At 44.4% G+C, this 27,998-nt stretch overlaps 1 protein-coding gene across 1 annotated transcript in view; it reads right to left on the bottom strand.

Annotated features, from left to right (window-relative positions):
• Positions 1 to 407: 407 nt before the first annotated feature.
• wnt10a (Wnt family member 10A) overlaps positions 408 to 27,998 on the bottom strand; it is a 37,863-nt gene continuing 10,272 nt past the window's right edge. Inside the window, exons 2-4 of the mRNA XM_002933958.5 lie at positions 22,851 to 23,113; positions 15,161 to 15,534; positions 408 to 1,318 (exon numbers count right to left, since the gene is read on the bottom strand). Coding sequence (XP_002934004.2) covers positions 851 to 1,318; positions 15,161 to 15,534; positions 22,851 to 23,113 — 1,105 coding nt within the window. The 3' untranslated portion in view covers positions 408 to 850. The remainder of the gene's footprint in view (positions 1,319 to 15,160; positions 15,535 to 22,850; positions 23,114 to 27,998) is intronic.

Genomic DNA, 27,998 nt, shown 5'->3' with positions numbered 1-27,998 from the left:
TGCTTGACAAAAACATACCTAAAGGATAGTGAACTTTTTCATAGTAATATTAAAGCTGAACATTCTCTTTAAAATAAACGCCAGTTGAGCCCTTTAGCTGGGGCATTAAAGGCACAACCAACACCCCCAGCTATAGCCTGGGACAGGATTGTGTGAGTTGCAGTTCAGTTAAACAATGTTCTATTAACGTGGCCGTCTCACTCATGTAGTTTGGCAATTTGACATTGAAATCACTCAAAAATTGGCCAGACATCATTAGTGCAGGTTTGGAAATCCTGTCAAGAATTGCTTCAGCCTGTTGATGGACTTCTCTTCCACCAGGAGGAAATTAGGGTTACAGCCTGACATTATGTTTGTTGACAAACAAAATAAAAAGATAAATATACAGGAATAAGGTGTTTTTTTTCCACAAAAGGTGGCAACTCTGGTCTTCATGATCTGATCTTTGGCCTAGACCAGGGCAAACACCTTGGTCAGCTGTACTGGTGGTGCACAAATTGGGAAAATATATCTTCATTTCACTACGGGCCTGGCAAATGAGCAGACCCGGTGCACGGTAATGTAAGCAAAGTTCTGATAGGTTGCTGAGGGTAACACTTTTAGCCGTCTGTCACTTGATATTTTCCTCATGCTTTTATATGTAGTGCCTGTAGCGTTTATTTCACGCCTTTTGTCTTTACCCTAATTCAGGTTAGCAGCTAAAGGTGAACTCATCGGGACATACCATTTTCCAAAACTCCCCCTGCGTGGCTGTTTATTGGTTCGCCCAGTGCGCTGCCAGAGCAGAGTTGTGGGCGGAGCCCAGGCGAGCGGCGGGAAAGTTGCAATGACGCAGCGCAGGTAAGCCTTTCTATTTGCAGACGCTGACCCACTCGGTGATGCGACATTCCTCGCAGACCACATAGCAGCACCAGTGGAATTTGCAGTTGCACCTCTCGCTGCGCGTTTGCCGCAGGATATTGTGCCCCCGCCCACAGCACAGGCTCTCACAGTTGTCCAAGCCGGGGCTGGTTTTGTTACATATCCGTCCCTGGGTCCCTGCCGAGTCCGTATTCAGTTCCTGCTCACAGAAGTCCGGTGACTTTTCGAAGTAGACCAAGTCGTTGATGCTGGCTCTCCTGCGGAAAGGGGCCGGAGCCTGCTCCAGCTGCCCGGTGTTCCTGTTGTGAGGCTTTATCAGTGTGGCCCCATAGAACCTGTCCTTCAGCAGGGAGCCAATCACACGGAACTCCGGGGTTACCTGCCAACAAGTCTTCAGCTGGCAGCTCCCAGAGGTTCCGTGGCATTTGCATTTTCTCTTCATGTTGTCGGTGACTACCTGCCAAGGAAAGAATGGAGAAAGTGGTCAGTTCCTCTGTACAAATCTACCAAGGAAATTAAATGTCCTATAGTCATATGAGATCCGCTAAAACCAGCCAAAAGTCCGTTCTAGAACCAGCCCAAAACTAGCCAAAAGCCACTTTGAAAGTAGCCCAAAACTAGCCAAAAGCCACTTTGAAAGTAGTCCAAAACTAGCCAAAAGCCACTTTGAAAGTAGCCCAAAACTAGCCAAAAGCCACTTTGAAAGTAGCCCATAACCAGCCAAAAGCCACTTTGAAGTAGCCCAAAACTAGCCAAAAGCCACTTTGAAAGTAGCCCAAAACTAGCCAAAAGCCACTTTGAAAGTAGCCCAAAACTAGCCAAAAGCCACTTTGAAAGTAGCCCAAAACTAGCCAAAAGCCACTTTGAAAGTAGCCCACCCAAAACACTTAAGCCCAAAAAGCCACTTTGAAAGTAGCCCAAAACTAGCCAAAAGCCACTTTGAAAGTAGCCAAACTAGCCAAACCACTTTGAAAGTAGCCCAAACTAGCCAAAGCACTTTGAAAGTAGCCCAAAAGTAGCCAAAAGCCACTTTTGAAGTAGCCCAAAACTAGCCAAAAGCCACTTTGAAGTAGCCCAAAACTAGCCAAAAGCCACTTTGAAAGTAGCCCAAAACTAGCCAAAAGCCACTTTGAAAGTAGCCCAAAACTAGCCAAAAGCCACTTTGAAAGTAGCCCAAAACTAGCCAAAAGCCACTTTGAAAGTAGCCCAAAACTAGCCAAATGCCACTTTGAAAGTAGCCCAAAACTAGCCAAATGCCACTTTGAAAGTAGCCCAAAAGTAGCCAAAAGCCACTTTGAAAGTAGCCCAAAAATAGCCAAAAGCCACTTTGGAAGTAGCCCAAAAATAGCCAAATGCCACTTTGAAAGTAGCCCAAAACTAGCCAAAAGCCACTTTGAAAGTAGCCCAAAACTAGCCAAAAGCCACTTTGAAAGTAGCCCAAAACTAGCCAAAAGCCACTTTGAAAGTAGCCCAAAACTAGCCAAATGCCACTTTGAAAGTAGCCCAAAAGTAGCCAAAAGCCACTTTGAAAGTAGCCCAAAACTAGCCAAAAGCCACTTTGAAAGTAGCCCAAAAGTAGCCAAAAGCCACTTTGAAAGTAGCCCAAAACTAGCCAAAAGCCACTTTGGAAGTAGCCCAAAAATAGCCCAATATGCACAATGAAAAATATTCTAAAAAAAATAAGTATATATGGGAAAACCTGCCTTTTTAAAGCGTATAATCACTACCCAAGCCCTGTGCCCCCTCTCCAGTTACTGGGATGGCTGATAATTCCCTCTGTGCCCAGTCCCGCTGGGAAGTCACTACAGAAATGGATTCAGAATGTTGCATTAACCCCAGACATGATATACATATGGGTGTGTTGTACTACAACTCTCTGCTGCCCCAAGATTTCCTGAGAATTATACCTTAAAGATCAACTGCAGAAAGTAACAAATCGCAGCCCCCCCCACGTCTCAGTAGAAAGTAACAGTACAATCACATACCCTATAGAGCAGGGGGTAGAACTGCCCCACATCCCAGTAGAAAGTAACAGTACAATCACATACCCTATAGAGCAGGGAGCAGGGGGTAGAACTGCCCCACATCCCAGTAGAAAGTAACAGTACAATCACATACCCTATAGAGCAGGGAGCAGGGGGTAGAACTGCCCCACATCCCAGTAGAAAGTAACAGTACAATCACATACCCTATAGAGCAGGGGGTAGAACTGCCCCACATCCCAGTAGAAAGTAACAGTACAATCACATACCCTATAGAGCAGGGGGTAGAACTGCCCCACATCCCAGTAGAAAGTAACAGTACAATCACATACCCTATAGAGCAGGGAGCAGGGGGTAGAACTGCCCCACATCCCAGTAGAAAGTAACAGTACAATCACATACCCTATAGAGCAGGGGGTAGAACTGCCCCACATCCCAGTAGAAAGTAACAGTACAATCACATACCCTATAGAGCAGGGGGTAGAACTGCCCCACATCCCAGTAGAAAGTAACAGTACAATCACACACCCTATAGAGCAGGGAGCAGGGGGTAGAACTGCCCCACATCCCAGTAGAAAGTAACAGTACAATCACATACCCTATAGAGCAGGGAGCAGGGGGTAGAACTGCCCCACATCCCAGTAGAAAGTAACAGTACAATCACATACCCTATAGAGCAGGGGGTAGAACTGCCCCACATCCCAGTAGAAAGTAATGGTACAATCACATACCCTATAGAGCAGGGGGTAGAGCAGACAGGTTGAGCCTAAATGGAATAGAATATTAATTCTAGCTGTAGGCTGATTGTTAGCTACAAACTACATTACCCAGCATGCAGTGGGACAGGCACATCAGGTTTACTAGGGGAAACAACTGTGGCTAGTTTCCAAACTACAAACCTGCCAAGGCTCCAAAAAATAGCCCAAAACTGTACCTTGGCGGGTTTGTACTTTGGAAACCCGCCTGGACTTAGTAGCCCAATTTGGTGGAAAAACTGGCAACCCTGACTAAAGGTGTCTTAATTAACAATACTACTATCTCACCCCCCCCTGCCAGTAGCGGTAGCTCATACCAACCAATTAGATGTTTGCTTTAAAACAGGTGACCAGTAAATTCTATCTGCTGATTGGTTGCTATGGGTTACTGCTACTTGTCAGGATACCTGTGTCTAAGGTTTCTGCTCTTGGGCAAATTTAGCACCTTTTATTATAGAAACCCCCTATTTGTTACAATCGCTCCTGATTTTTTCATTTTCATTCCTGCTTTTTTTTTCTTAGGGGCAGGACAGAGGGGGTAATGGGCAATAGCTATTATTTAGAACTGGCCAGTAAGGGTGGCCATTTACAGGCAGATTTCAGCTGCTGATTCAGGTCCTTAAGCCCTAGGGCCAAACAGTCAAATTAGCTCAATATCGCCCACTGTAGGTTGGCAGTTGTTTGGTGACCTTGCCAAACGAGCAGATTGCACAATGCATGGTTACCTTAAATTAGGGGTGGCCCCTTATGCCCCACTAATACAGGACCCTGGCATGTAAAATATGGATTCTAATGGTGGCCATGACAGTAAACTGCAATGTGATTGGACAGGAAGTCTAGTTTTCTGCCGCATAGGCTAAGGCCAGGGGGTACATTGGGAGATTAGTTGCGCCGCGACAGAGTTTCCTTTGACAACTTTGAACGACTGTGGGACATCACACCGATGCATTTACCATCCCACCGGCAATTTACATTCTAGCCGGTGGGATGGCATTGCGGGGAGACTTGTTGCAGTGTGACTAATCTCCTCGTGTATCCCTGCCCTAAGGGTGAAGACACACAGAAGCAGCTACTTTTTCACAGCTACTAAACGCCAAAAAATACCCCACCATAGACAATACTGAGAATTGCCTCTGCTAAAACACATGTTGAGACAATTATCAGTAAATGATCAGCATTGTCTATTTTAGTAGCCACTACAAAGCTGCTACTAGTAGCTCCATGTGTCTTCCCCACACAGACCTACTTTTGTAGCAGCTACTTGTCTTGGCTACTAAATGCCATAGACAGTACTGAGAACTGCCTCTGCTAAACACACGTAGAGACAATTATCAGTAAATGATCAGTATTGTCTGTTTCTGTAGTTGCTACTAGTAGCTCTGTGTGTCTTCACCCTTAGGGCAGTGACACACAGGGTGACCAATCTCCCCGAAATGCCATCCCACCGGCGAGAATGTAAATCGCCGGTGGGATGGCATATGTGGTGCCGCGATTTCCCGAAATTGCGGAAGTTGTCTTGCAGCTTCTTTCCATAAATTTCAAAACCTTTCTCTCATACATGAATGCATACAGACAGCTGATAGATACCTGGCAACATCTGAACCGACTCCCCCTACAGAGTGGGCAGAATGGCTGCTAATAACTCTCCCAGCTTGGAAACATCAGATTCTCCTGCTGTCGCTCTGGTCCCCGATATCTGACAAGTACATTTGGCTTTTGTTTCTACCTTTGGCTGATGTCACAATGGGAGATTTTGTTGTCCCATCATTTCAATGGGCCGTTAGTCTATCCATCCAGTTGACCTATATATGAATGCCATGGATCTTCTCCCCTTACCATAAGGGCTGTGACACACGGGGAGTTTAGTTGCCCATGACTAATATCCCCAAAATGCCATCCCACCGGTAAAAATTTAAATCGCCGGTGGGATGGCATACGCGGCGCCACGATTTCCCAAAATCGCAGAAGTTTCCTCTCAAGACAACTTCCGCAATTTCGGGAAATCGCGGCACCACATATGCCATCCCACCGGCGATTTAAATTTTTACCGGTGGGATGGCATTTTGGGGATATTAGTCATGGGCAACTAAACTCCCCGTGTGTCACAGCCCTTATGGTAAGGGGAGAAGATCCATGGCATTCATATATAGGTCAACTGGATGGATAGACTAACGGCCCATTGAAATGATGGGACAACAAAATCTCCCATTGTGACATCAGCCAAAGGTAGAAACAAAAGCCAAATGTACTTGTCAGATATCGGGGACCAGAGCGACAGCAGGAGAATCTGATGTTTCCAAGCTGGGAGAGTTATTAGCAGCCATTTTGCACACTCTGTAGGGGGAGTCAGTTCAGATGTTGCCAGGTATCTATCAGCTGTCTGTATGCATTCATGTATGAGAGAAAGGTTTTGAAATTTATGGAAAGAAGCTGCAAGCAAATTAGGATGAAAAGCCAAAACTTCCTTGACAGGGTGCAGCCTAACAAGACATATGCGCTCCCAAGGTGAGGGTGGAGGTTAGAGGTAGGTCGAGCAGTGAGGGGGTCAGAGGTCGCCAGGAGCTATGCATTAAACAGGTAGCTTTGGGGCTGGATTAATCAAGCGGCTGCCAAGTTTTCCATAACCATAAAATTTAATTGACAAGAAATATTCCGTCTGGGGAATGAAATACTGAACTGTAAACTCCTACACTCCTGGAGGGATTTCCCACAATGGACCTTGACCGTCTGATAATAAGTCACTATTATAGCCTATCTCTACAAAGGAATTTTGTGGCTTGCAGATTAGAAACCCTAAATAACATGTAAAATGATGATTTGGACCTAAGAAGAGACATGTTGGGCATACACAAACTGATGTTTTACTATCGAGCTACCCCCATACCACCGTTTTAGGTACATTTTTGTCCGCTTGGTCAACTACACCCAAAAGCCAAATATGATGGAACTATGGCTGGCTATATTTGTAATGTTATAAAGGAGCCCTGGCCAAGGGTTGTACCTCTAATGGAGGCTTGAATGTAAATGGTCCAACAACAGCACCTTGCTATAAGTGCAAGTTCTCCAAACTTTGCCAGATTTGGGCACCCAGGCCAGGCCAATCAGAACATTTGACCCAGGCCAAAAAATTGATTCACAATAGAGCATGTGCAGAGCCATTGGGATTTTTAAACCTGCCCAGTGGTTATCTGGCCAATCCCTGATCAGATACTGGGTATGCAAGATGTTGTTTTGACTCTACGGAAGGGCCAATATGGCAACTAGTCTGGAATTATCAGTCATTGCTGGTAGGTGTAGAGCTACGTTAAGGGGGGGATTTATTAATGTTCAAATTGGAGTTTTTTTCTCGATTTAAAATTTCTAATTATGGTTCAAAAACTCAAATGTCTGATATCTATTGAGTGGCAAAAACTCAAATGCAAAACTTCAGCATCTTAAAGCCTGTGAGTTTATGTACAAGTCAATGGGGGTTCTAGGCAAAGTCAAAGCCATATTTTCAATTCGAGATTTTCTAGAGTTCTTTTTCGAGTTTGTTAAAGCACAAATTCAATTTTTTTTTTTAAATTCTAATGAGTTTTCCATATTAATAAAATGCAAGTTTATTCTAATTAGAAAATACTCACAAACTCGAAAATGTATAAATAAGCCCATACAACTACAGATGCAAGAGAATCTACCAATCAGAATGCTTTTCCCAGCTCTGTATCAGCCATCTTGCTGTTATACATAAGGAAATTTGTTATTTTGGCTTCTTTACACTGTAATTAAACATCAGGAGGGAGGACACATTGCTTTTAGTTGTTTTGTGATAGTAATATCTTCCAGCTTCAGTTGCAGGAGCAAAGAACATGGAGTCAAATGTACACAGATTAGGTGGGATTCTCATTGGATGATTCATTGGCATTTTAAAGGAGCTACTAAACCTAATTGTTGAACAATCGCGAGGCTTTTTCGGCGATTTCCCGAAATCGCGCCACCGTGTGTGCCATCCCACCGGCGACTTACATTTTCGCCGGTGTGATGGCAACTCGGGGAGATTAGTCGCCCGCGAACAGGGAGATTTGTCGCGGGCGACTAATCTCCCCGTGTGCCAGAGCCCTTATACAATTGGTTGTTATGAACGGCTGTTAAGTGTTATTCATTATGTTGTGTTTGCTTAATCGGTTTCAAGAAACATTTCTCTGAGTGCTAGTTATTATACTGTGTTTAGTACATCTGTTTCCATTACTAAAGTGGCAACAGTTTTGAATTTAAACAGGAAAATGTTACCAATAAATAGGATGATGGCGCAGCCCTGTGAATTATTTTTGGAGAAAAAGTGCCAATAATGGTGCTGTCAAGCAATTGCCATTCAAGTAAATGGGAGGCAGTAGGGTGGTTTCAGATGCTCCCAAAACACAGTGACCTTATTGGGTGTCTTTAACTGGACATAAAGCCCCTTTTGTTAACAGCGTTTCCACGTATCATGCATTTTGAAAGTTTCTTACAATGCTATTAAGGGCTAGTCCACTTTTTAGCCAGTAGCCGTTTAAACCCTGGAGCATGGATTTTTCAACTTATAAATCTAAGAAAGGCTAAGAACATCCGTCCCAGAAGAATTGCACAGTTGGTCATCCAGTTTGGGTAAAGCCAGCAGATTTTGGGGTACGACATAGTTTGTTCCTTTAGGTTTTGCTTTGTTACAGTTTTTTGCAAGTGCTACTCAGAACAGATTAAGCATTCTATTGCTCTCCATTAATTACTTTTCTTAGTATTACTATAAACAAGCATTTATAAAGTGCCACCATATTTTGTAACGCTGTTTTGTGATACAATTCCAAGCAAAGTTATAGGATCCCTTATCCGGAAACCCATTATCCAGAAAGTTCCGAATTACGGAAAGGCCATCTCCCATAGACTCCATTATAAGCAAATAAGTCTAATTTTTAAAGATTATTTCCTTTTACTCTGTAATAATAAAACAGTACCTGTACTTGATCCCAACTAAGATATAATTACCCCTTATTGGGGGCAGAACAGCCCTATTGGGTTTATTTAATGGTTAAATGATTCCCTTTTCTCTGTAATAATAAAACAGTACCTGTACTTGATCCCAACTAAGATATAATTACCCCTTATTGGGGGCAGAACAGCCCTATTGGGTTTATTTAATGGTTAAATGATTCCCTTTTCTCTGTAATAATAAAACAGTACCTGTACTTGATCCCAACTAAGATATAATTACCCCTTATTGGGGCAGAACAGCCCTATTGGGTTTATTTCATGTTTAAATGATTCCCTTTTCTCTGTAATAATAAAACAGTACCTGTACTTGATCCCAACTAAGATATAATTACCCCTTATTGGGGCAGAACAGCCCTATTGGGTTTATTTCATGTTTAAATGATTCCCCTTTCTCTGTAATAATAAAACAGTACCTGTACTTGATCCCAACTAAGATATAATTACCCCTTATTGGGGGCAGAACAGCCCTATTGGGTTTATTTAATGGTTAAATGATTCCCTTTTCTCTGTAATAATAAAACAGTACCTGTACTTGATCCCAACTAAGATATAATTACCCCTTATTGGGGGCAGAACAGCCCTATTGGGTTTATTTAATGGTTAAATGATTCCCTTTTCTCTGTAATAATAAAACAGTACCTGTACTTGATCCCAACTAAGATATAATTACCCCTTATTGGGGCAGAACAGCCCTATTGGGTTTATTTAATGGTTAAATGATTCCCTTTTCTCTGTAATAATAAAACAGTACCTGTACTTGATCCCAACTAAGATATAATTACCCCTTATTGGGGCAGAACAGCCCTATTGGGTTTATTTCATGTTTAAATGATTCCCTTTTCTCTGTAATAATAAAACAGTACCTGTACTTGATCCCAACTAAGATATAATTACCCCTTATTGGAGGCTGAACAATCCTATTATGTTTAAATGATTTTTTTAGTAGACCTAAGGTATATAAACATTTGTATAAAATCCAAGGTAATGTTGCAAGTTCCTTGAAAGGGCTAAAATCACAAATTCCTCCAATACTCACACTGAGGCTCAAACAGCCCCAGCACGTGTAACTGCCCAAGGAATTCAGAAATGCATTGTTGTTTCCCATCTCTTGTCATCCAGAGTGATTTATTCTGCTGTTTACAACTTCAAAAAGCTTTGTTTACTTTCTTCTCAACCACAGTTTGTGTAACGTGGCAAAACCTTCTCATAGACTGGTATTCAGGACTCTTTGGCAATCCCACTTTCCGTTCTATATGACTATTGTTTGTTTAGCTAACAATATATATTTCCCATGATGACTGATACAGTGTTCTCTGCTCCTAGATGGGATACAGCTCTAAGGCTGGCAACACTAGGGAGTATGTATTTGTTTGGCCAGGACCCCCAAGTATTTAGCCAAATTGGCCTTATCTGAAACCAATCCTTCTAACTAGTTTCTAGGGGCAGTTACTGGATATCAGATTGTTTGTGAATCTTTTTATTGCTTATTTGTCCATTGAGGCATTTTTTCAGTTGTCCAGTTTGGGATTAAAAGCCTGTGGTGAGTATCCCAACCAGATAACAGCTTAAGATGGTCATACACAGAAGGAGTTAAGGTGCCAATTCGGGTTCTTCAGACCAATTTGGCAGCTGATCTGCCTATGTATGGGGACCCCAGTGGGACTACCCAGCCAATATCTGGGCACAAATTGGGCAGGTTTGATATTTCCATCAGGTCGATCGGGGACTACATTGGCTCATTGATGTGGTCCTCACTCCGATATAGTCCATAGTTGTAATTTGATCATTGGGCCTAATAATCAGATTACTTTGGTATCGCCCACCTTAGGTAGACATGTCGGTTGCCAAACAAGTGGATCTTATATTGTATGCCCAACCTTAGGTTCAAACTGGAGGGCTGTACAAAAAAAATTAACTCCCCCCCTAAAATAAACAATAAATAAGGGCCGTGACAGACGGGGAGATTAGTTGCCCGCGACAATGGGTAATCTCCCTGAAATGCCATCCCACCAGCTAGAATATAAATTGCCGGTGGGATGGCATACACGGCGCAGTGATTTGCCACAATGCAACTTCTCCAATCATGGTGCAGTGTATGCCATCCCACCAGCGATTTACATTCTAGCCGGTGGGATGGCATATCGGGGAGATTAGTCTCCCGCGACAAGGGAGATTTGTTGCGCAGTGTGCCACAGCCCTAAGGGGAAAAAACTTACAATCATGAATTAGCGGTATCTGCAGCCAAGCTCTACCTCTGCATGGCCGCCATCAAGGGAGAATCAAAAATCAATCAAGAGATTTTTAGGGCAATGACATATGAGGAGATTGGTTGCCCCACGATTAATCTCCTCTAGTGGTGGCTATTAATCTCCTCTAAATTCATTCCCACTGGCAATTGTAAATTGCTGGTAGAAAAGATATTTTTTGCTTCTGATTTCCAACGTCCCCCGAAGCTGCCGCCTGTAGAGGAGATTGATCTCGGGGTGACACCTCGCTTATGTCATTGTCCTTATTGTCAATACAATGCATTTATAACCACTGTGCCATCTTAATCCCCTTAACTCCACCTCCAAAACAAGAATACACTAGAATCGGAGCACTAGCAAAAAGACAATTTGCAAGTTCCTTTTTAAGTGTATTTTGTGGGTGAGAGACGGAGTACCCAGAGGCCTACTCAGCCGGCATGTTCCAGTAATCTTCACTTTTACAATTACTGTTGTCACAATAATTTGTGTCTACAGCTCTTGGCATCATGTTACACGTCAGGGCTCTTTATTTAACCCCTCATTACTTGGGCAGAGATGCAGTGCTCTTGGGTTTCTGCAGCTGGGCCTTTCGGTGATTTGTAACTGTATTTCTTACAGGTGGTTTAGATAATTACAGATGAGGATCATTAACATCAAACACAGTCCATAAGATCCAATACTTCTAAAACAGGAAAAGATCAGAAGCTTTCAGGCAGGCCCTCCCTATCAAGAGCCGAGCAGGCTTAATGAATGGAGAATAGGGGAAGAGGGGGAAAATGTCCCACCATTGAGTAGAAAGGTCTAGATCAGATAAACTCAACAGCTTCCGCTCAAGAGACATAACAATTCCGTGAGAGACATCAAATTTGTGCCATCCCAGAATAATGAAAGCACAAGGCAGGACTGTGACGCACACACAAAGGCAATCACTTTATCGAGTTTGACCTTCTTTATCTTACATTATGCTTTTAGTCAGTGATAAGTGCTTGTCGTTAGAGATTCCGTGTATGATACACAATGTTACTATCTGCTAGTAAGTCAACAGGTACTACATGTTATATACATATCATCTGCTGGCAAGCCCACACCTAGGCCATGTGTTATAGATAATGTTATTTTCTGCTAGCGAATCAACAGCTAGGCCATATATTATAGACCGTGATATTATCTGCTGGTTATTCAGGTTTTAAATGATGTTTTTATTGGCTGGTGAGTAAACAGCTTGACCATGTACTATAGAGTCAGCAGCTAAGCCATGTAATTATAGACAAATATTATAAATTAGTGGTAAGTTAACAGCTAGGTCATGTATTATAGACAGTGCTATTATTTGCTAGTGGGTCAACAGCTAGGCCATGTACTCTATGGACATTATTATCTGCTAGTGGGTCAACAGCTAGGCCATGTACTCTATGGACATTATTATCTGCTAGTGGGTCAACAGCTAGGCCATGTACTCTATGGACATTATTATCTGCTAGTGGGTCAACAGCTAGGCCATGTACTCTATGGACATTATTATCTGCTAGTGGGTCAACAGCTAGGCTATGTACTCTATGGACATTATTATCTGCTAGTGGGTCAACAGCTAGGCCATGTACTCTATGGCCATTATTATCTGCTAGTGGGTCAACAGGTAGGCCATGTACTCTATGGACATTATTATCTGCTAGTGGGTCAACAGGTAGGCCATGTACTCTATGGCCATTATTATCTGCTAGTGGGTCAACAGCTAGGCCATGTACTCTATGGACATTATTATCTGCTAGTGGGTCAACAGCTAGGCCATGTACTCTATGGACATTATTATCTGCTAGTGGGTCAACAGGTAGGTCATGTATTATAGACAGTGCTATCATTTGCTGGTTAATCAACAACTAGACCGGTTCTGTCCCACTGAAGACCAACGGTCCAGATCCAGATCACAAGAGACCTTTCTGGCCCCAAGCATGCCCAAGATTTCCAAAGATCTTTGTAATTATCGGGCAACCTTAAATGTGAAATAGCTGATTGAAAATGGATCTTAGCATGTAAAACTTTGGACAGCACAGCTCTAGGCCATATCTTGCGTAATCGATTTAGCCTGTTCCAAACCGTATTTGTATGTTTAATGTCTATTGTACAGTGCTGCTGAATATGTTAGTGCTTTATAAATGTTTGGGAATAAGCTGGTGCTGCCACATACACTATTATCTTCTAGCATGTTCATGGATGTCCCACAGTATCACAAAGCAGAAAAGAGGATGCAGTATTGTCAACAGGAAGCGATTCGCTTTTGACTTTCCCACAGTCCATCAGGGCAATCGGAGCAGCCTGCATCCCCAGAACAATACTGTATGTGAGCTTCCGATCACCCAACGATAAAGAGACTGAACTGCCTATACATTCCTTCCCAAATACATGCTGGGAGAGTCACTCCAGCAACCAGGTCTGGACTGGGAGTCAGAATAGACCCTAGCTTTCCAAGTACACCGAGGCCCAAACAGCCCCCCCAGCCCAATAAATAGTGACTGTCTGTGGCACCTTACAGCCCCCCCGGCATTCCCAGTACCCAGAGGCACAAACAGCCCCCCCCCCCCAGCCCAATAAATAGTGACTGTCTGTGGCACCTTACAGCCCCCCTGGCATTCCCAGTACCCAGAGGCACAAACAGCCCCCCCCAGCCCAATAAATAGTGACTGTCTGTGGCACCTTACAGCCCCCCTGGCATTCCCAGTACCCAGAGGCACAAACAGCCCCCCCCAGCCCAATAAATAGTGACTGTCTGTGGCACCTTACAGCCCCCCTGGCATTCCCAGTACCCAGAGGCACAAACAGCCCCCCCCCTAGCCCAATAAATAGTGACTGTCTGTGGCACCTTACAGCCCCCCTGGCATTCCCAGTACCCAGAGGCACAAACAGCCCCCCCAGCCCAATAAATAGTGACTGTCTGTGGCACCTTACAGCCCCCCTGGCATTCCCAGTACCCAGAGGCACAAACAGCCCCCCCAGCCCAATAAATAGTGACTGTCTGTGGCACCTTACAGCCCCCCTGGCATTCCCAGTACCCAGAGGCACAAACAGCCCCCCCCCCCTAGCCCAATAAATAGTGACTGTCTGTGGCACCTTACAGCCCCCCTGGCATTCCCAGTACCCAGAGGCACAAACAGCCCCCCCCAGCCCAATAAATAGTGACTGTCTGTGGCACCTTACAGCCCCCCTGGCATTCCCAGTACCCAGAGGCACAAACAGCCCCCCCCCAGCCCAATAAATAGTGACTGTCTGTGGCACCTTAAAGCCCCCCTGGCATTCCCAGTACCCAGAGGCACAAACAGCCCCCCCCCAGCCCAATAAATAGTGACTGCCTATGGCAGTGATCCCCAACCAGTGGTTTGTGAGGAACATGTTGCTCCCAGTGGCCTCAAAGCAGGTGCTTATTTTTGAATTTCTGGCTTGGGGGCAGGTGTTGATTGCATAAAACCCAGTATAAAGCCAAACAGTCCACATAGGGGCTATTAAATAGCCAATTATGGGGCCGATTCACTAAAGTGAGATAACATTTATCGCATGCTTTTTTGCGTTAAAAAGCATGTGATAAATAAGTACCGATTCATCAAAGTCATTTCACATGCATTAAAGCGCATATCGCATGTGCAAAAAAACACAATGCGTTATTTACCTCGCATTGCGATAATTCTCGCGTAGATTTAATACTCACGCATGATTTACAAACACATATGAAGCGTTAAATGCGCTAAATATCGCATTAGTCTGTGCGAATATTAACACCTACTGGGGGCAGGCGGTACTTAAAGAAAATTGCGGTTGGTGAGCTTTTGGCAACACAATAAGGACTTTGCAGTGGGATTTATTCAAGTCCGTGTTGGCCCTGGAGTGATGCAGCCGCCAGTTTGCAGGGAAATGGTATTTTTCAGAAAAGTAGCGCAGCGGGAAATAATGCAAGAAAAACATTCATCGCGAGTTAAATAACGCAAAGAGCATCACGTCTAAATTATGACGCGTGTCCTTTTAGTGAATTGTCGCAAAAAAATAAGAAGCGATAAAATTTTTACCGCATGCTATAAATAGCGCTCATTTTAACACACTTTTGTGAATCAACCCCTATATCTCTTATTGGCACCTCCAGAATTTTTTTCCATGCTTGTGTTGCTCCCCAACACTTTTTCCATTTGAATGGGGCTCATGGGTATAAAAGGTCGGGGATCCCTGGACTATGGTATCAGAAAGAGCAGACCGAGCCATGGAGCCAGTCTCAATTGATGGGCTTTTCCCACCCGTGCCGATCAGCGGATGCCAATATACAGACACTCACCTGCCTTCCCACTCTGTTGTTATGAAGCCTCATGCGGGCGTGAATGTCCCTGAACAACTCCCGAGAGTCCAAAAATTCTTTGGAAAAACGTTCTCCGTATTCCACGTCAGGACTGCATCCTCCCCATTCCCAGGAATCTTGTGGCCCTGGGGGATCGGCAGGCAAGTGCTCCATTACCCCATGTACCATGCCCTTGCCGCGGTTCATAGCTTCAAGCTGCAGCCTGTGCAGCTTCACTCTGAAGGCCTCCTCGTCCCCTCGCCTCTTCTCATCGCAGCCACATGACTTCAACTTGCCCATGGAACAGGCATTGGAAACAGCGTGCACCACACCTGCGGCGGCTATAGCATAGGCAAAGGCACTCTCCCGGAAACCTGGTAAAGACACGGAAATAGGAATTATTGGATTTCGGTTGCTTTCCATTTTTATACATATTAGTGAAAGTGTCTTAGGATAATAAGAGCTAACCTGTTGTTTATCTAGGCTTTTGCTATAGAATTAGTGACATTAGGCAGCTTCCACTTATATATTAAAATAAATAATGAAAGAAAGTTGTGTGCCCCCAATGGTTTAGGGCAAGAGTCCCTGTCCTTTTATACCCATGAGCCACATTCAAATGTAAGAAGAGTTGGGGAGCAACACAAGCATAAATAAAGTTCCTATTTGGTAGCCCCTACGTGAACTGGCAGCCTACAGAAGGCTCTGTTTGCCAGTACAACTTGCCTCCAAGCCAGGAATTAAAAAAATAAGCACCAGCTTTGAGGCCACTGGGGGCAACATCCAAGGGGTTGGGGAGCAACATGAGTTGTGAGCCACTGGTTGGGGATCACAGGGTTAGACCCTCATTCTATACTGTTTATAAGCTCTACGGGGGTCCTCCTTCCTACTGTGTCTCATACCACATGGCACTCATTCCCTGTGCATTTATATATATTTATTTATTATATCACTTGTCCTCCCTGTGTGTAATTTTGTATATTGTAAGATTGTACAGCGATGCGTACCCTTGTGGCGGTTTATAACTAAAGTCATACAAACATAAGAGCAATATGGCAACTCTTCCACATATGTATAAATAAAAATTGAGACAAAACTTCTGTCTTATTTCAGATAGAATCAGGACTAATTGCAGTCACTGGCATCGCTATACTGTATGAGAATTTTTCCTCCGGAATTCCCTGGTGTTTTGCTGCAAAGGCTGCATATTCTGAATATTGCTATTGTAACAGATATTCTGTATAGTATCGCACCCTGCGTGTAATCAAGGCTCTGCCCTTCCTAAAGGTTAGTGCACTGTCATTCCTGTCATTACTGATTAATTCTGCTTTGAAAGGGGGCTTAAAACTTTTATAGCTGTATTCCGCTTGCTTTTTAGGATCCCCTGGCATGGAACTCCTCTATATTTTTCCAGGGGACATCCTTGGTGTGAGCGCAGAGTACCTGTTAGTGTGTTCAATAATAACCCTGCACCCCCAGGCAAAGTACTGCACTCAGGCTGAGCCCAGGGGGTGACATAGACCGTGTGATAGACTGTATAAGTGTATTAGTGTAGGCAGACTGGGAGCCATAAGTAAGCAGTGCTATTCTATTGGATGAATTCATATAACCCTTGGTCTTTAGTGCTCATTCTAATAGTGTAATTTGATTATGGGAATAACAGAATTTGTTTTTGTGTTTCCACTGCTGCCGTTGCTTTAGAGCAAATTCTTTTCATTAATCCTCTTTATCGACTCAGTGTTTACTAACCTTCCTGTGCAAAGTGTGGCTCTCTGTTTGTCTTCCTCATGCCTCCAAAATATACTGGCCCCGGCATGTCTCCCCTATAACCCCCCCGCCTCCCTTTCCTTACTCTGCCCCCCCCCCATTACAACCCCACCTCTGTTTTTTGCAGTTAAACTAGAAATGAACCTGCCCTTAGCTTAAAAGCAGGCGCAAGGCACAGTTGCTTACATATCCCAACTTGTTTGTAATTCGTCTAAGTGATTCGGCAAAAATCTCCTTTGTGAAAAAAACATGTAAAGTAAGAAAAAATGAAAGAAATTACAACAATGGCATCTCCTACATTCCTATGTGCCCGTCTGCTTTTCCTTCCCTTAGCCTTTGGGACAATATACAAAGGAAACTCATATATTAATGTACCCCCTACTATAAATGATAAGGATATTAGAAGTCACTGAGGGGTTCTGTGCCCATATAAAGGCACAAGGCTGCAGGCTGAGTTATACAGGGAACTCTGAGTATCACTCATGTATTATAAGGGATAATGTACCCCCTACTGTAAATGATAAGGATATTAGCAGTCACTGAGGGGTTCTGTGCCCATATAAAGGCACAAGGCTGCAGGCTGAGTTATACAGGGAACTCTGAGTATCACTCATGTATTATAAGGGATAATGTACCCCCTACTGTAAATGATAAGGATATTAGCAGTCACTGAGGGGTTCTGTGCCCATATAAAGGCACAAGGCTGCAGGCTGAGTTATACAGGGAACTCTGAGTATCACTCATGTATTATAAGGGATAATGTACCCCCTACTGTAAATGATAAGGATATTAGCAGTCACTGAGGGGTTCTGTGCCCATATAAAGGCACAAGGCTGCAGGCTGAGTTAAGCTGGCCATACACGGGCCGACTATAGCTGCCGATATCGGTCCCTTGGACCGATTCGGCAGCTAATCGGCCCGTGTATGGGGAGAGCAGAGCGGCCTGGCCGACCGATATCTGGCCTGAAATTGGCCAGATCTCGATCGGCCAGGTTAGAAAATCTGGTCGGATCGGGGACCGCATCGGCTCGTTGATGCGGTCCCCGATCCGACTGCCCCATTGCCGCCCACATAATCCGATCGTCTGGCCCCAGGGCCAAACGATCGGATTATTATTTTTTTTACCTAAATGGTCCCCGATATCGCCCACCCGTAGGTGGGGATATCGGGGGAAGATCCGCTCGCTTGGTGACATCGCCAAACGAGCGGATCTGCTCGTGTATGGCCACCTTTATACAGGGAACTCTGAGTATCACTCATGTATTATAAGGGATAATGTACCCCCTACTGTAAATGATAAGGATATTAGCAGTCACTGAGGGGTTCTGTGCCCATATAAAGGCACAAGGCTGCAGGCTGAGTTATACAGGGAACTCTGAGTATCACTCATGTATTATAAGGGAAAATGTACCCCCTACTGTAAATGATAAGGATATTAGTCACTGACTTACTCATGTCTAAGGGCTCTGGCACACGGGGAGATTAGTCGCTACAAATCCCACTGTTCGCGGGCGACTAATCTCCCCGAAATGCCATCCCACCGGCGAAAATGTAAATCGCCGGTGGGATGGCATACGCAGCAGCGCCATTTCAGTGAAATCGCGGAAGTTGCCTTGAGAGGAAATACTCTAATCTCCCTGTGTGCCAGAGCACTGAAATCGTGCAAGTTTCCTCTTGAGGCAACTTGCGCGATTTCACTGAAATTGCGCCACGCGTATGCCATCCCACCGGCGATTTACATTTTCGCTCGATTAGTCGCTCGAGACATGAGAGATTTGTCGCGGGTGACTAATCTCCCCGTGTGCCAGAGCCCTAAGGCAGATTATGTATAACCTATTCTGGTGCAAGAGGGAACCAAGGAGGTGGGTATAAGTGGGAAACTGCACTATTCTGAACTTTTTAATAATTGCAAAAATTTGGGCAGGGCCCTCTTAACCTTTGTATGGGTTGTTGGTTTCTGTGTGTAATCTATATATTTTATGTATACGCCCTTTAGTTGCTGCTGCAGAATATATTGGTGCTTTATAAATAATTTGTTAATATATTTTTTAATAGAAAATCAAGGTAGAGCTAATTGACAACACATGGGGCTCCTCTGAACACAGATATATTTTCTGTCTTTCAGCTGACTATACATAGTGAGACTCGTCAAAGCAAATTGATCGTCTGTCCAAATTGTCTGACCATTGCTCTGTGTGTGGGCGCCTAGGGCAACAGTTTTGAGTGACAGTTGTACAATCCTATCAAGCTGCTTACAGTTTATTGGAACTAGACAGGTGCATGGGAGTGACAGTGAAGCCCATTGGGCATTTCGCCATTCAGTTATAATGTCCCTGTGGGCCCGAGGTTTCCCAGCAACCTCCGTGGCTAAATTTCCTAGCAACCCTAGACTATATTTCCCAGCAACCTCAGTGGTTAAATTTCCCAGAAACCCCAGGCTCCTTTTCCAACTAACCCAGTAGTGCACGATGCACCTACAGGAAACTTCATGTGACGGGCATCATGATTGTATGATAACAAGCAGATCATTCCCACATTCTATAAAAATATCAGACCCACAAATAATTTACGGCAAGGTGCACGCATGACTGGGCTGATAGCAAAAAAGTGGGAAAAGAGGATAAAATATTGAGAAGGTGTTGTCACTTCGGATTAGGACTGATGACCCCAGACACGCACTTTGTGCCGATTTGTGGCACAGAGACACAGGACACATCATTTCCCCTTGAGACCACAAAAGCCATTAGCCTGAGAAACACAATTATCTGGCTCTGCTTATGTGTTAGCAAGCTGTTAAAGCCAAACGGTGCCCCAGTTAACACCTCTTGACTCCCTCCATTTCTTCAGCACCGCAGTGTTGCTGGCGAGAGCTGGAATTAGAGCTCCACAATGCTCATAACCAGCTCATAGTTACACTATGCATAAAGTTGGCCCCAGATTCTGCTTTATATCCATGACACTAGAATTTAACTCAGTATTTGAGTTCTAGTCTTATCAGACACATAGCTACTGATTATCTGAAGTCTAATATCATATGCTTTTGTCAAATACAGCTATATGAAGAGTGGAAGAGATAAGAAAGCTGGTCTGTGGCAGAGCAGACAAAACCATTGAACTTTTACAATTCTTAAATACATGAAATCTACGCTTCTTGACTATAACAGCATATAAAAGGTTCATTTAAAGCAGATTAATATCAGCACCCAATAAAAGTAATTGTTTAATTACACATCCTTTATTTTTATAGGATGCCTGATGTTCTCTAAGGCAGTCGTGTTACCCTCCATGGCAATGGAGCAATGAAAATTGCAGAATTGTAAAGGGGTCCAAATAGGGCCATCTGTCAGGCATATTTTCTGCAATTTTTTTTTGTTAATTTCCGCAACTTTTTCGTACTTTGCAACAATTTGTGTAACAAAATCGTATCTGTCACGAGTACGAAAGTTTCGGAATTCATTCAAGCTTCGGTATCGTGACTTTCCTTGGGCCAGGTTGGAGCTGCAGAGCGCCATGGAGCCCTATGGGAGACTTTCCTTGGGCCGGGTTGGAGCTGCAGAGTGCCATTGAGCCCTATGGGAGGCTTTCCTTGGGCCGGGTTGGAGCTGCAGAGTGCCATTGAGCCCTATGGGAGACTTTCCTTGGGCCGGGTTGGAGCTGCAGAGTGCCATTGAGCCCTATGGGAGACTTTCCTTGGGCCGGGTTGGAGCTGCAGAGTGCCATTGAGCCCTATGGGAGACTTTCCTTGGGCCAGGTTGGAGCTGCAGAGTGCCATTGAGCCCTATGGGAGGCTTTCCTTGGAACAGGTTGGAGCTGCAGAGTGCCATTGAGCCCTATGGGAGGCTTTCCTTGGAACAGGTTGGAGCTGCAGAGTGCCATTGAGCCCTATGGGAGACTTTCCTTGGGCCGGGTTGGAGCTGCAGAGTGCCATTGAGCCCTATGGAAGGCTTTCCTTGGGCCGGGTTGGAGCTGCAGAGTGCCATTGAGCCCTATGGGAGACTTTCCTTGGGCCGGGTTGGAGCTGCAGAGTGCCATTGAGCCCTATGGGAGACTTTCCTTGGGCCGGGTTGGAGCTGCAGAGTGCCATTGAGCCCTATGGGAGGCTTTCCTTGGGCCGGGTTGGAGCTGCAGAGTGCCATTGAGCCCTATGGGAGACTTTCCTTGGGCCAGGTTGGAGCTGCAGAGTGCCATTGAGCCCTATGGGAGACTTTCCTTGGGCCGGGTTGGAGCTGCAGAGTGCCATTGAGCTCTATGGGAGACTTTCCTTGGGCCGGGTTGGAGCTGCAGAGTGCCATTGAGCCCTATGGGAGACTTTCCTTGGGCCGGGTTGGAGCTGCAGAGTGCCATTGAGCCCTATGGGAGACTTTCCTTGGGCCGGGTTGGAGCTGCAGAGTGCCATTGAGCCCTATGGGAGACTTTCCTTGGGCCGGGTTGGAGCTGCAGAGTGCCATTGAGCCCTATGGGAGACTTTCCTTGGGCCAGGTTGGAGCTGCAGAGTGCCAGTGAGCCCTATGGGAGACTTTCCTTGGGCCGGGTTGGAGCTGCAGAGTGCCATTGAGCCCTATGGAAGGCTTCAGAAAGCATGCATTGAAGTTTCAAAGTTAGAAAGGGCATTGCGCCGTTTACGATCGCTGGGATACACAAATTTCGTGACTTTCGGATGGCCAATACGTTTACGATCGTTTCAATACGAAAATTTCATACTTACAATCCTAAAGTTCAGAAATTTTCGTACTGAAACAAAAAGAATTTTCGTGACATTTTCGATCATCAGAAATGATCGGATGTCGGGATTCGGATTTATACATTAATGAATGGGCCCCCAAGTGTTGCCTAAGCTGCAGGCCCTCAGCCTACAAGGTAAGGCCAATGTGGGTCACAAACATGGCTGAAATATATTTAGTCCCTTGCTGATTCGGCAGCTTATCTGCCCGTATATGGGCACCCCCAATGGGATTACTCAACCGATATCTGGTTAAAATTTGATTGGCTAAACGATCAAATTAACCCAATGTCGCCCAAGGTGGACATATCAGGAGAAGATCCGCTCATTTGGTCTAAACATGTATGGCTACGTCAGGATGAGAAAAAGGGGTGAACAGCCACTGACTCTCAGGAGGCTTCTGGGAGTCATGACAAGGGCAAACTTTTGCAGGCCTGGAAATTGCTAGATAGCACCTTGTAAAATAAATGTAATTTACTGTTGTTAAGAAAAAATTGACTTGTCTTTAAATCACAGACTTGGCAGGAAGAGTGCAGATGTTGGCCTAATTTTGGGATGTGATTTATGATTTGGGAGGACACCCAGGAAATAACACCTTTGGTGCTGGCATCTGTTTAACAGCAGATTTCGTCAGGCATTCCAGGCACATTCGGAAAATTCTCTGAAAATATTTCTGCTCTTTGCAGTAAATCAGGAATCTGCGGATTTTTGCTCCCCAGCCGCTGTTTAATGATTACTAGTGCTACAGGGGATGCTGGGAATTGTTGCTCGGAATTAGCTGGAGATCAGTAACTTTACCGGACCAGGTTAGGGAGGTTCTGGGAGTAGTGGGGACCTTTCCCTTATTACTTTTTATTGCTTGTCATTATATTTAGGGCCTCTCGTGTTTATCTTTTAGTCAGTCGTTGAAGCCGCGGCCTGGTTGAGAGGGTAATTTACCACCTGTCCGGTGTTTACAGGGGCTGTCTGTTCCAAAACTGCCTACCTGGATGTCAGAAGTCTATAATCCCAACGGTACTCTGCACTGATTGATGCTGCAGTCAGCCAATCAGCGTGATAGCCCTGCCCCCCGAAATCACAAGCCCACCCCTCTACGCTACAAACCGTCTCTGACATCACCGGCTACACTCCTGGCATCAACCGTTGCCATCATAACAAAATTGAACAACCCTTTTTAAGGTCTCTTTCTGCCCCAGGTCTACTTACCTCTGCTGAAAACTGCGCTGTCGTACGGTATCTTGTTCTTTGTCTCTAGGCTGGAGCAATTCCAGCGGTGATCTTGGAACTGGTATTGGCACTCATGGATAGCAATCTGGATCCCCTGGATGGCAGAGGCTGCCACATCTGGGTGGCGCATACAAACTTCCATCTGCCGACGGGTGAGGCCTGGCACAGTCAGGCACACAGTATTGGCATTCAGGACTGGCTCTGGTGGGATTTTCAGCCCTAGAATTTCATTGGTCAGGGACCTGAAGAGGAGAAACATGGAACGTTATTTGCAGGACACAAGAACAAAGGACAACAATCATAAAGCGCCCAAACATCTTTATAACTGCTGAGCAAAGGGGGCATTTGTCACAGGACCCCAAACTTACTCCAGATATCCCTGGTTACCAAATAAGCAGATCTTCTTTAAGCTCTTTAATATGGTCAGTGTGGTTGTGCAATGTGTTACAGTGATAAGGTCGTAGGATCAAATCCAGCCAGGGTACAATTCAAATATATAAAGACTTGGGACCTCAATCAGGAAGTTAACAGTTCTAGGCAAGTATAGGGGCCCAGAGGAATTGACAACCACTGTTTGCTTATGTATAGCTATCTCAGGGGCATGGAAAAATGCATGTTAAACTCACAAATCAGCATATAAATACTATAAATATATATTTCAACACATTTTAGGAGATGTGTGTAAGGGCCCTAAGGCAGGAGAAGTTGCTGTATGTTAGACGTGTCTGAGAGCATATTCATTCCATCGGGCTCCTTTCTGTCGTACCTGTGTTATCTCACGATCCCTGCTTATATAAGCTAACTAACTCAGCAAATTCTATCAAAACATGACAACCTTCTTTACACTATTATCCCACGTCTGGGTTTGAGGCTCATCATCATGAGGAACATAATCTGACTCAATGATAAAATGGGTACGCAGATAGGTTATTGCTTCGCACAAGGTGTTTCCAAATCGGGATTCTGTTTTTCTTACTATATTACAGGTTGCAAATAATTCCCTCTGCTATTTAACATTTTATTCTTGAGCCAACAAATATATTTGTAGCTGTAATATTGGTGTGTAGGCGCCATCTCAGTGCAGTGTGCCTGAGTCTGAGCTTTCAGCCAGCGCTACACATTAGAACTGCTTTCAGCTAACCTATTGTTTCTCCTACTCCCATGTAACTGGAGGAGTCCCAAGCCGGACTTGGATTTCTTACTATTGAGTGCTATTCTGATACCTACTGGGAGCTGCTATCTTGCTCCCTCCCTTCCCATTGTTCTGCTGATTGGCTGCTGGGGGGGATACATAGAAGTTGCTTCTTGGAAAATAAAATCCCCCCTAAATGCAGATATAAAAATTGTCTGATTGTCTGATTCTGCTAATGTTGGTGAAATGGCAAACTGTGGTGTGTAGGTGCATTTTCATGTCTGCTCCCAATTTGGGATGCATTATACCCTCAATACTTGAGCTGGCAGTTTACTTCCGATGACAGTGCTGGGCCTCTCAGGTAACAAGGTTTATGGAATGTTTCCAAATAAGCATCAATTATACAGCGCTGCCTGACACCGTCTGACATTTTACAGAGATGTTTTGGGGCTTTTATCTACAAAAGCCCTCGGGTGCTTTGCTCTAGTAGTCGTGTTTTGCACTGTTAAAATGAAGATATGTCTCTCCCAGTGTAGTTATTGCTCAGCTGCCAGTGTTTATAGTGCTGTGCAATGTAGGAGCTAATACCTTTGGTATTATACAGAGATAGCACTGTCCCATCACTAACTTTCTGTAACATATTAGGGGCATCCAGGCATTACTGGCGACTGAACTACACCTATCACCTCTTATTTACTTAGTAGCAGCTACTTGTCACAGCTACTAAACCCCAGAAAATCCCCTGCCATAGACAATACTGAGAATTGCCTTTGCTATATCAGCATTGTCTGGTTTCTGTAGCCATGACAAGTAGCTGCTACTAGTGTGTCTTCAGCCTAAGGGTTATATGATGTCTGACTTAAGACTGTATAGATCAGTATTAGTAGATTATTAACAGATGACTATGGGCAGTGACTCACATGGAGCATTGATTGCCACTGTCTGAGCTTTCCCTAATGTAATACAATGTAATGCACTTCATCTGCCTAAAGGTTTTGGGAATGGCCCAGGTAATGTTGTTGTAGCCTTCAGTTATGTCTAAACAAGCCTCCGACCACTTGCCATTCAGTTTTGCTCTCTATGCCAGTCCCTTCTGCTGGTACGTGGGCATTGCCCTGAAACTCTACAGTCAATGTTTCTAAATGATTACTTACAAGTTAATGGGAATCTGCTCATTATCAATACACATACTCATTATCAATAGGAGTATTACTTAAAATGAACCAGAGCAATGTTCTGTTACCAAGCTAGAGGCAGTTTGGTTTTAAAGAACATTGTTAACGGTGGCCATACACGGGGAGGATTGTAGCTGCCAGTATCGATCTCTTGGACCGATTCGGCAGCTTATCGGCCCGTGTAGTGGCAACAATGACGGGCCTGCCCGACATCTGGTCTTAAATCGGGCTGATATCGATCGGGCAGGTTAAAAAATTCAGACAGATCGGGGACTGCATCAGCTCGTTGATGCGGCCCCCGAACCAACCGTGCCCATTACCATTGTTATAATTTGTTTGGCCCTGGGGCCAAACGACCAAATTAGCCTAAATTCGCCAGATATCGCCCACCCATAGGTTGGGATATCAGGAGAAGATCCGCTCACTTGGCGACCTCCCCAGGGGAGCAGATCTTTACGTGTATGGCCACCTTAAGATGTTCCTTAAACAGATAGGGATGTGTCCCTAACACAAACATTGTGGGGATTGTAGGGATTTGAATACACAAAGACCACAACCTGTAAAATGATTATAAATGGTGCTTAGTGATGTCATCTTTTAAATTTTGTGCTTTGTGATGTCATAGGGCTTATTGAAACTTGTGTATTAAAAGAAATAATTTAGAGATATTAGAGGACCCTAGAGACCTTTTATTAAAGCATGTAGTCTAGAAATGTTCCGTGATATTATTAATGCTGTAACCCAATAGAAATCTTATTCTAGCCAGACATATGGTGCCGGTTAGGGGTGTAACCATATAGAAATCAGACCCAGAACTGCTCTGGGCCAAGTGGGACATTGACTGATAAATGCTTTCCATTTATTTTTTATAAAAAAAAAATATTTAAAGTCTAAGGGGGCCCTAAAATGATTTTTTTCTGTGGGTAATTGAGACTCGAGAGTAACTGAGACTAGTTACACCATTTGTGTCAGTGTTTTTCTATATCTATATATATTTTTTGCTTATTTACTCTTACTTTGCCCTCTTTTTTGTAGCAAACTCTTCTCCATCAGAGTGAGTGTGCCTGGATCTGTGGCTGAGAGAAGGCTTTGGCCTGGACTGCAGGCACGTGTATTGTGGTGACATCCTTAAAATAATATGCCCTAGTAAGCAAGGGAGTAGCGTTTGGTGTAAAACCAAAAGAAGAATAACATTGGCGCTGCAGAGATTTCCTACATTAGGTCTGCACAGAATATCTTTCAAAGGGAATGTAAGCCAAATATAAAATGTATATGCCTAAAATTCTCTCCTAAACGACTCTGCTAATTTATATCTCTTTATGCACAATCTCTGCTACAGTTTCTCCACCAGTCTGTTAGCTCAGGGGTTAATATGCAAGGGCCTTCTCCCTGTGTAAGGTGTCGAGCCAGGGCAACTTGGAGAAAAGTTTGCCAAGAAATGTATCATATCCATATTTGATCACTGACAGGGCACTATATACTGGGCTGTGGGAAGCTGCTCCATCCCTCCATCGTTTTGCTGACGATACTAAACTGCAAAACTATAAGTTCCATGCAATTTGACAAAATTGGAAAACTGGGCAGTTAACTGGAAAGTGAGGTTTAATGTTGAAAAGTGCCCTTTGGTAGAAATAATATAAACGCGAGTTATACACTAAATGGTAGTGTGTTGGAGGATCCTTAATGGAGAAGGATCTGGGGATTTTTGTAGAAGTTGCCTAATTCCAGGCAGTGTCCTTCTGTGGCTACTAAAGCAAATAAAGTGCTGTCTTTTATGAAAAAGGACATTAACTCAAGGGATGAAAACATAATCTTTCTAGGTCTCTGGTAAGGCCTCACCTTGAGTATGGGGGGCAGTTTTGGGCTCCAGTCCTTAAGAAGGATATTAATGAGCTGGAGCGAGTGCAGAGACGTGCAACTAAACTGGTTAATTGGATGGTATATGTGAGTTTATTGATAGGTCAGTATGGGTCTGTATGTGAGTGGATAGATAGGTCAGTGTGGGTCTGTATGTGAGTGGATAGATAGGTCAGTGTGGGTCTGTATGTGAGTGGATAGATAGGTCAGTGTGGGTCTGTATGTGAGTGGATAGATAGGTCAGTGTGGGTCTGTATGTGAGTGGATAGATAGGTCAGTGTGGGTCTGTATGTGAGTGGATAGATAGGTCAGTGTGGGTCTGTATGTGAGTGGATAGATAGGTCAGTAGGGGTCTGTATGTGAGTGGATAGATAGGTCAGTATGGGTCTGTATGTGAGTGGATAGATAGGTCAGTGTGGGTCTGTATGTGAGTGGATAGATAGGTCAGTGTGGGTCTGTATGTGAGTGGATAGATAGGTCAGTAGGGGTCTGTATGTGAGTGGATAGATAGGTCAGTGTGGGTCTGTATGTGAGTGGATAGATAGGTCAGTAGGGGTCTGTATGTGAGTGGATAGGTCAGTGTGGGTCTGTATGTGAGTGGATGGATAGGTCAGTGTGGGTCTGTATGTGAGTGGATAGATAGGTCAGTGTGGGTCTGTATGTGAGTGGATAGGTCAGTATGGGTCTGTATGTGAGTGGATAGATAGGTCAGTGTGGGTCTGTATGTGAGTGGATAGATAGGTCAGTGTGGGTCTGTATGTGAGTGGATAGATAGGTCAGTATGGGTCTGTATGTGAGTGGATAGATAGGTCAGTGTGGGTCTGTATGTGAGTGGATAGATAGGTCAGTGTGGGTCTGTATGTGAGTGGATAGATAGGTCAGTGTGGGTCTGTATGTGAGTGGATAGATAGGTCAGTGTGGGTCTGTATGTGAGTGGATAGATAGGTCAGTGTGGGTCTGTAT

Source organism: Xenopus tropicalis, chromosome 9 (assembly GCF_000004195.4).
Source record: "Xenopus tropicalis strain Nigerian chromosome 9, UCB_Xtro_10.0, whole genome shotgun sequence".
Taxonomy (NCBI): domain Eukaryota; kingdom Metazoa; phylum Chordata; class Amphibia; order Anura; family Pipidae; genus Xenopus; species Xenopus tropicalis.
This window is presented reverse-complemented; position numbering and strand designations above follow the sequence as displayed.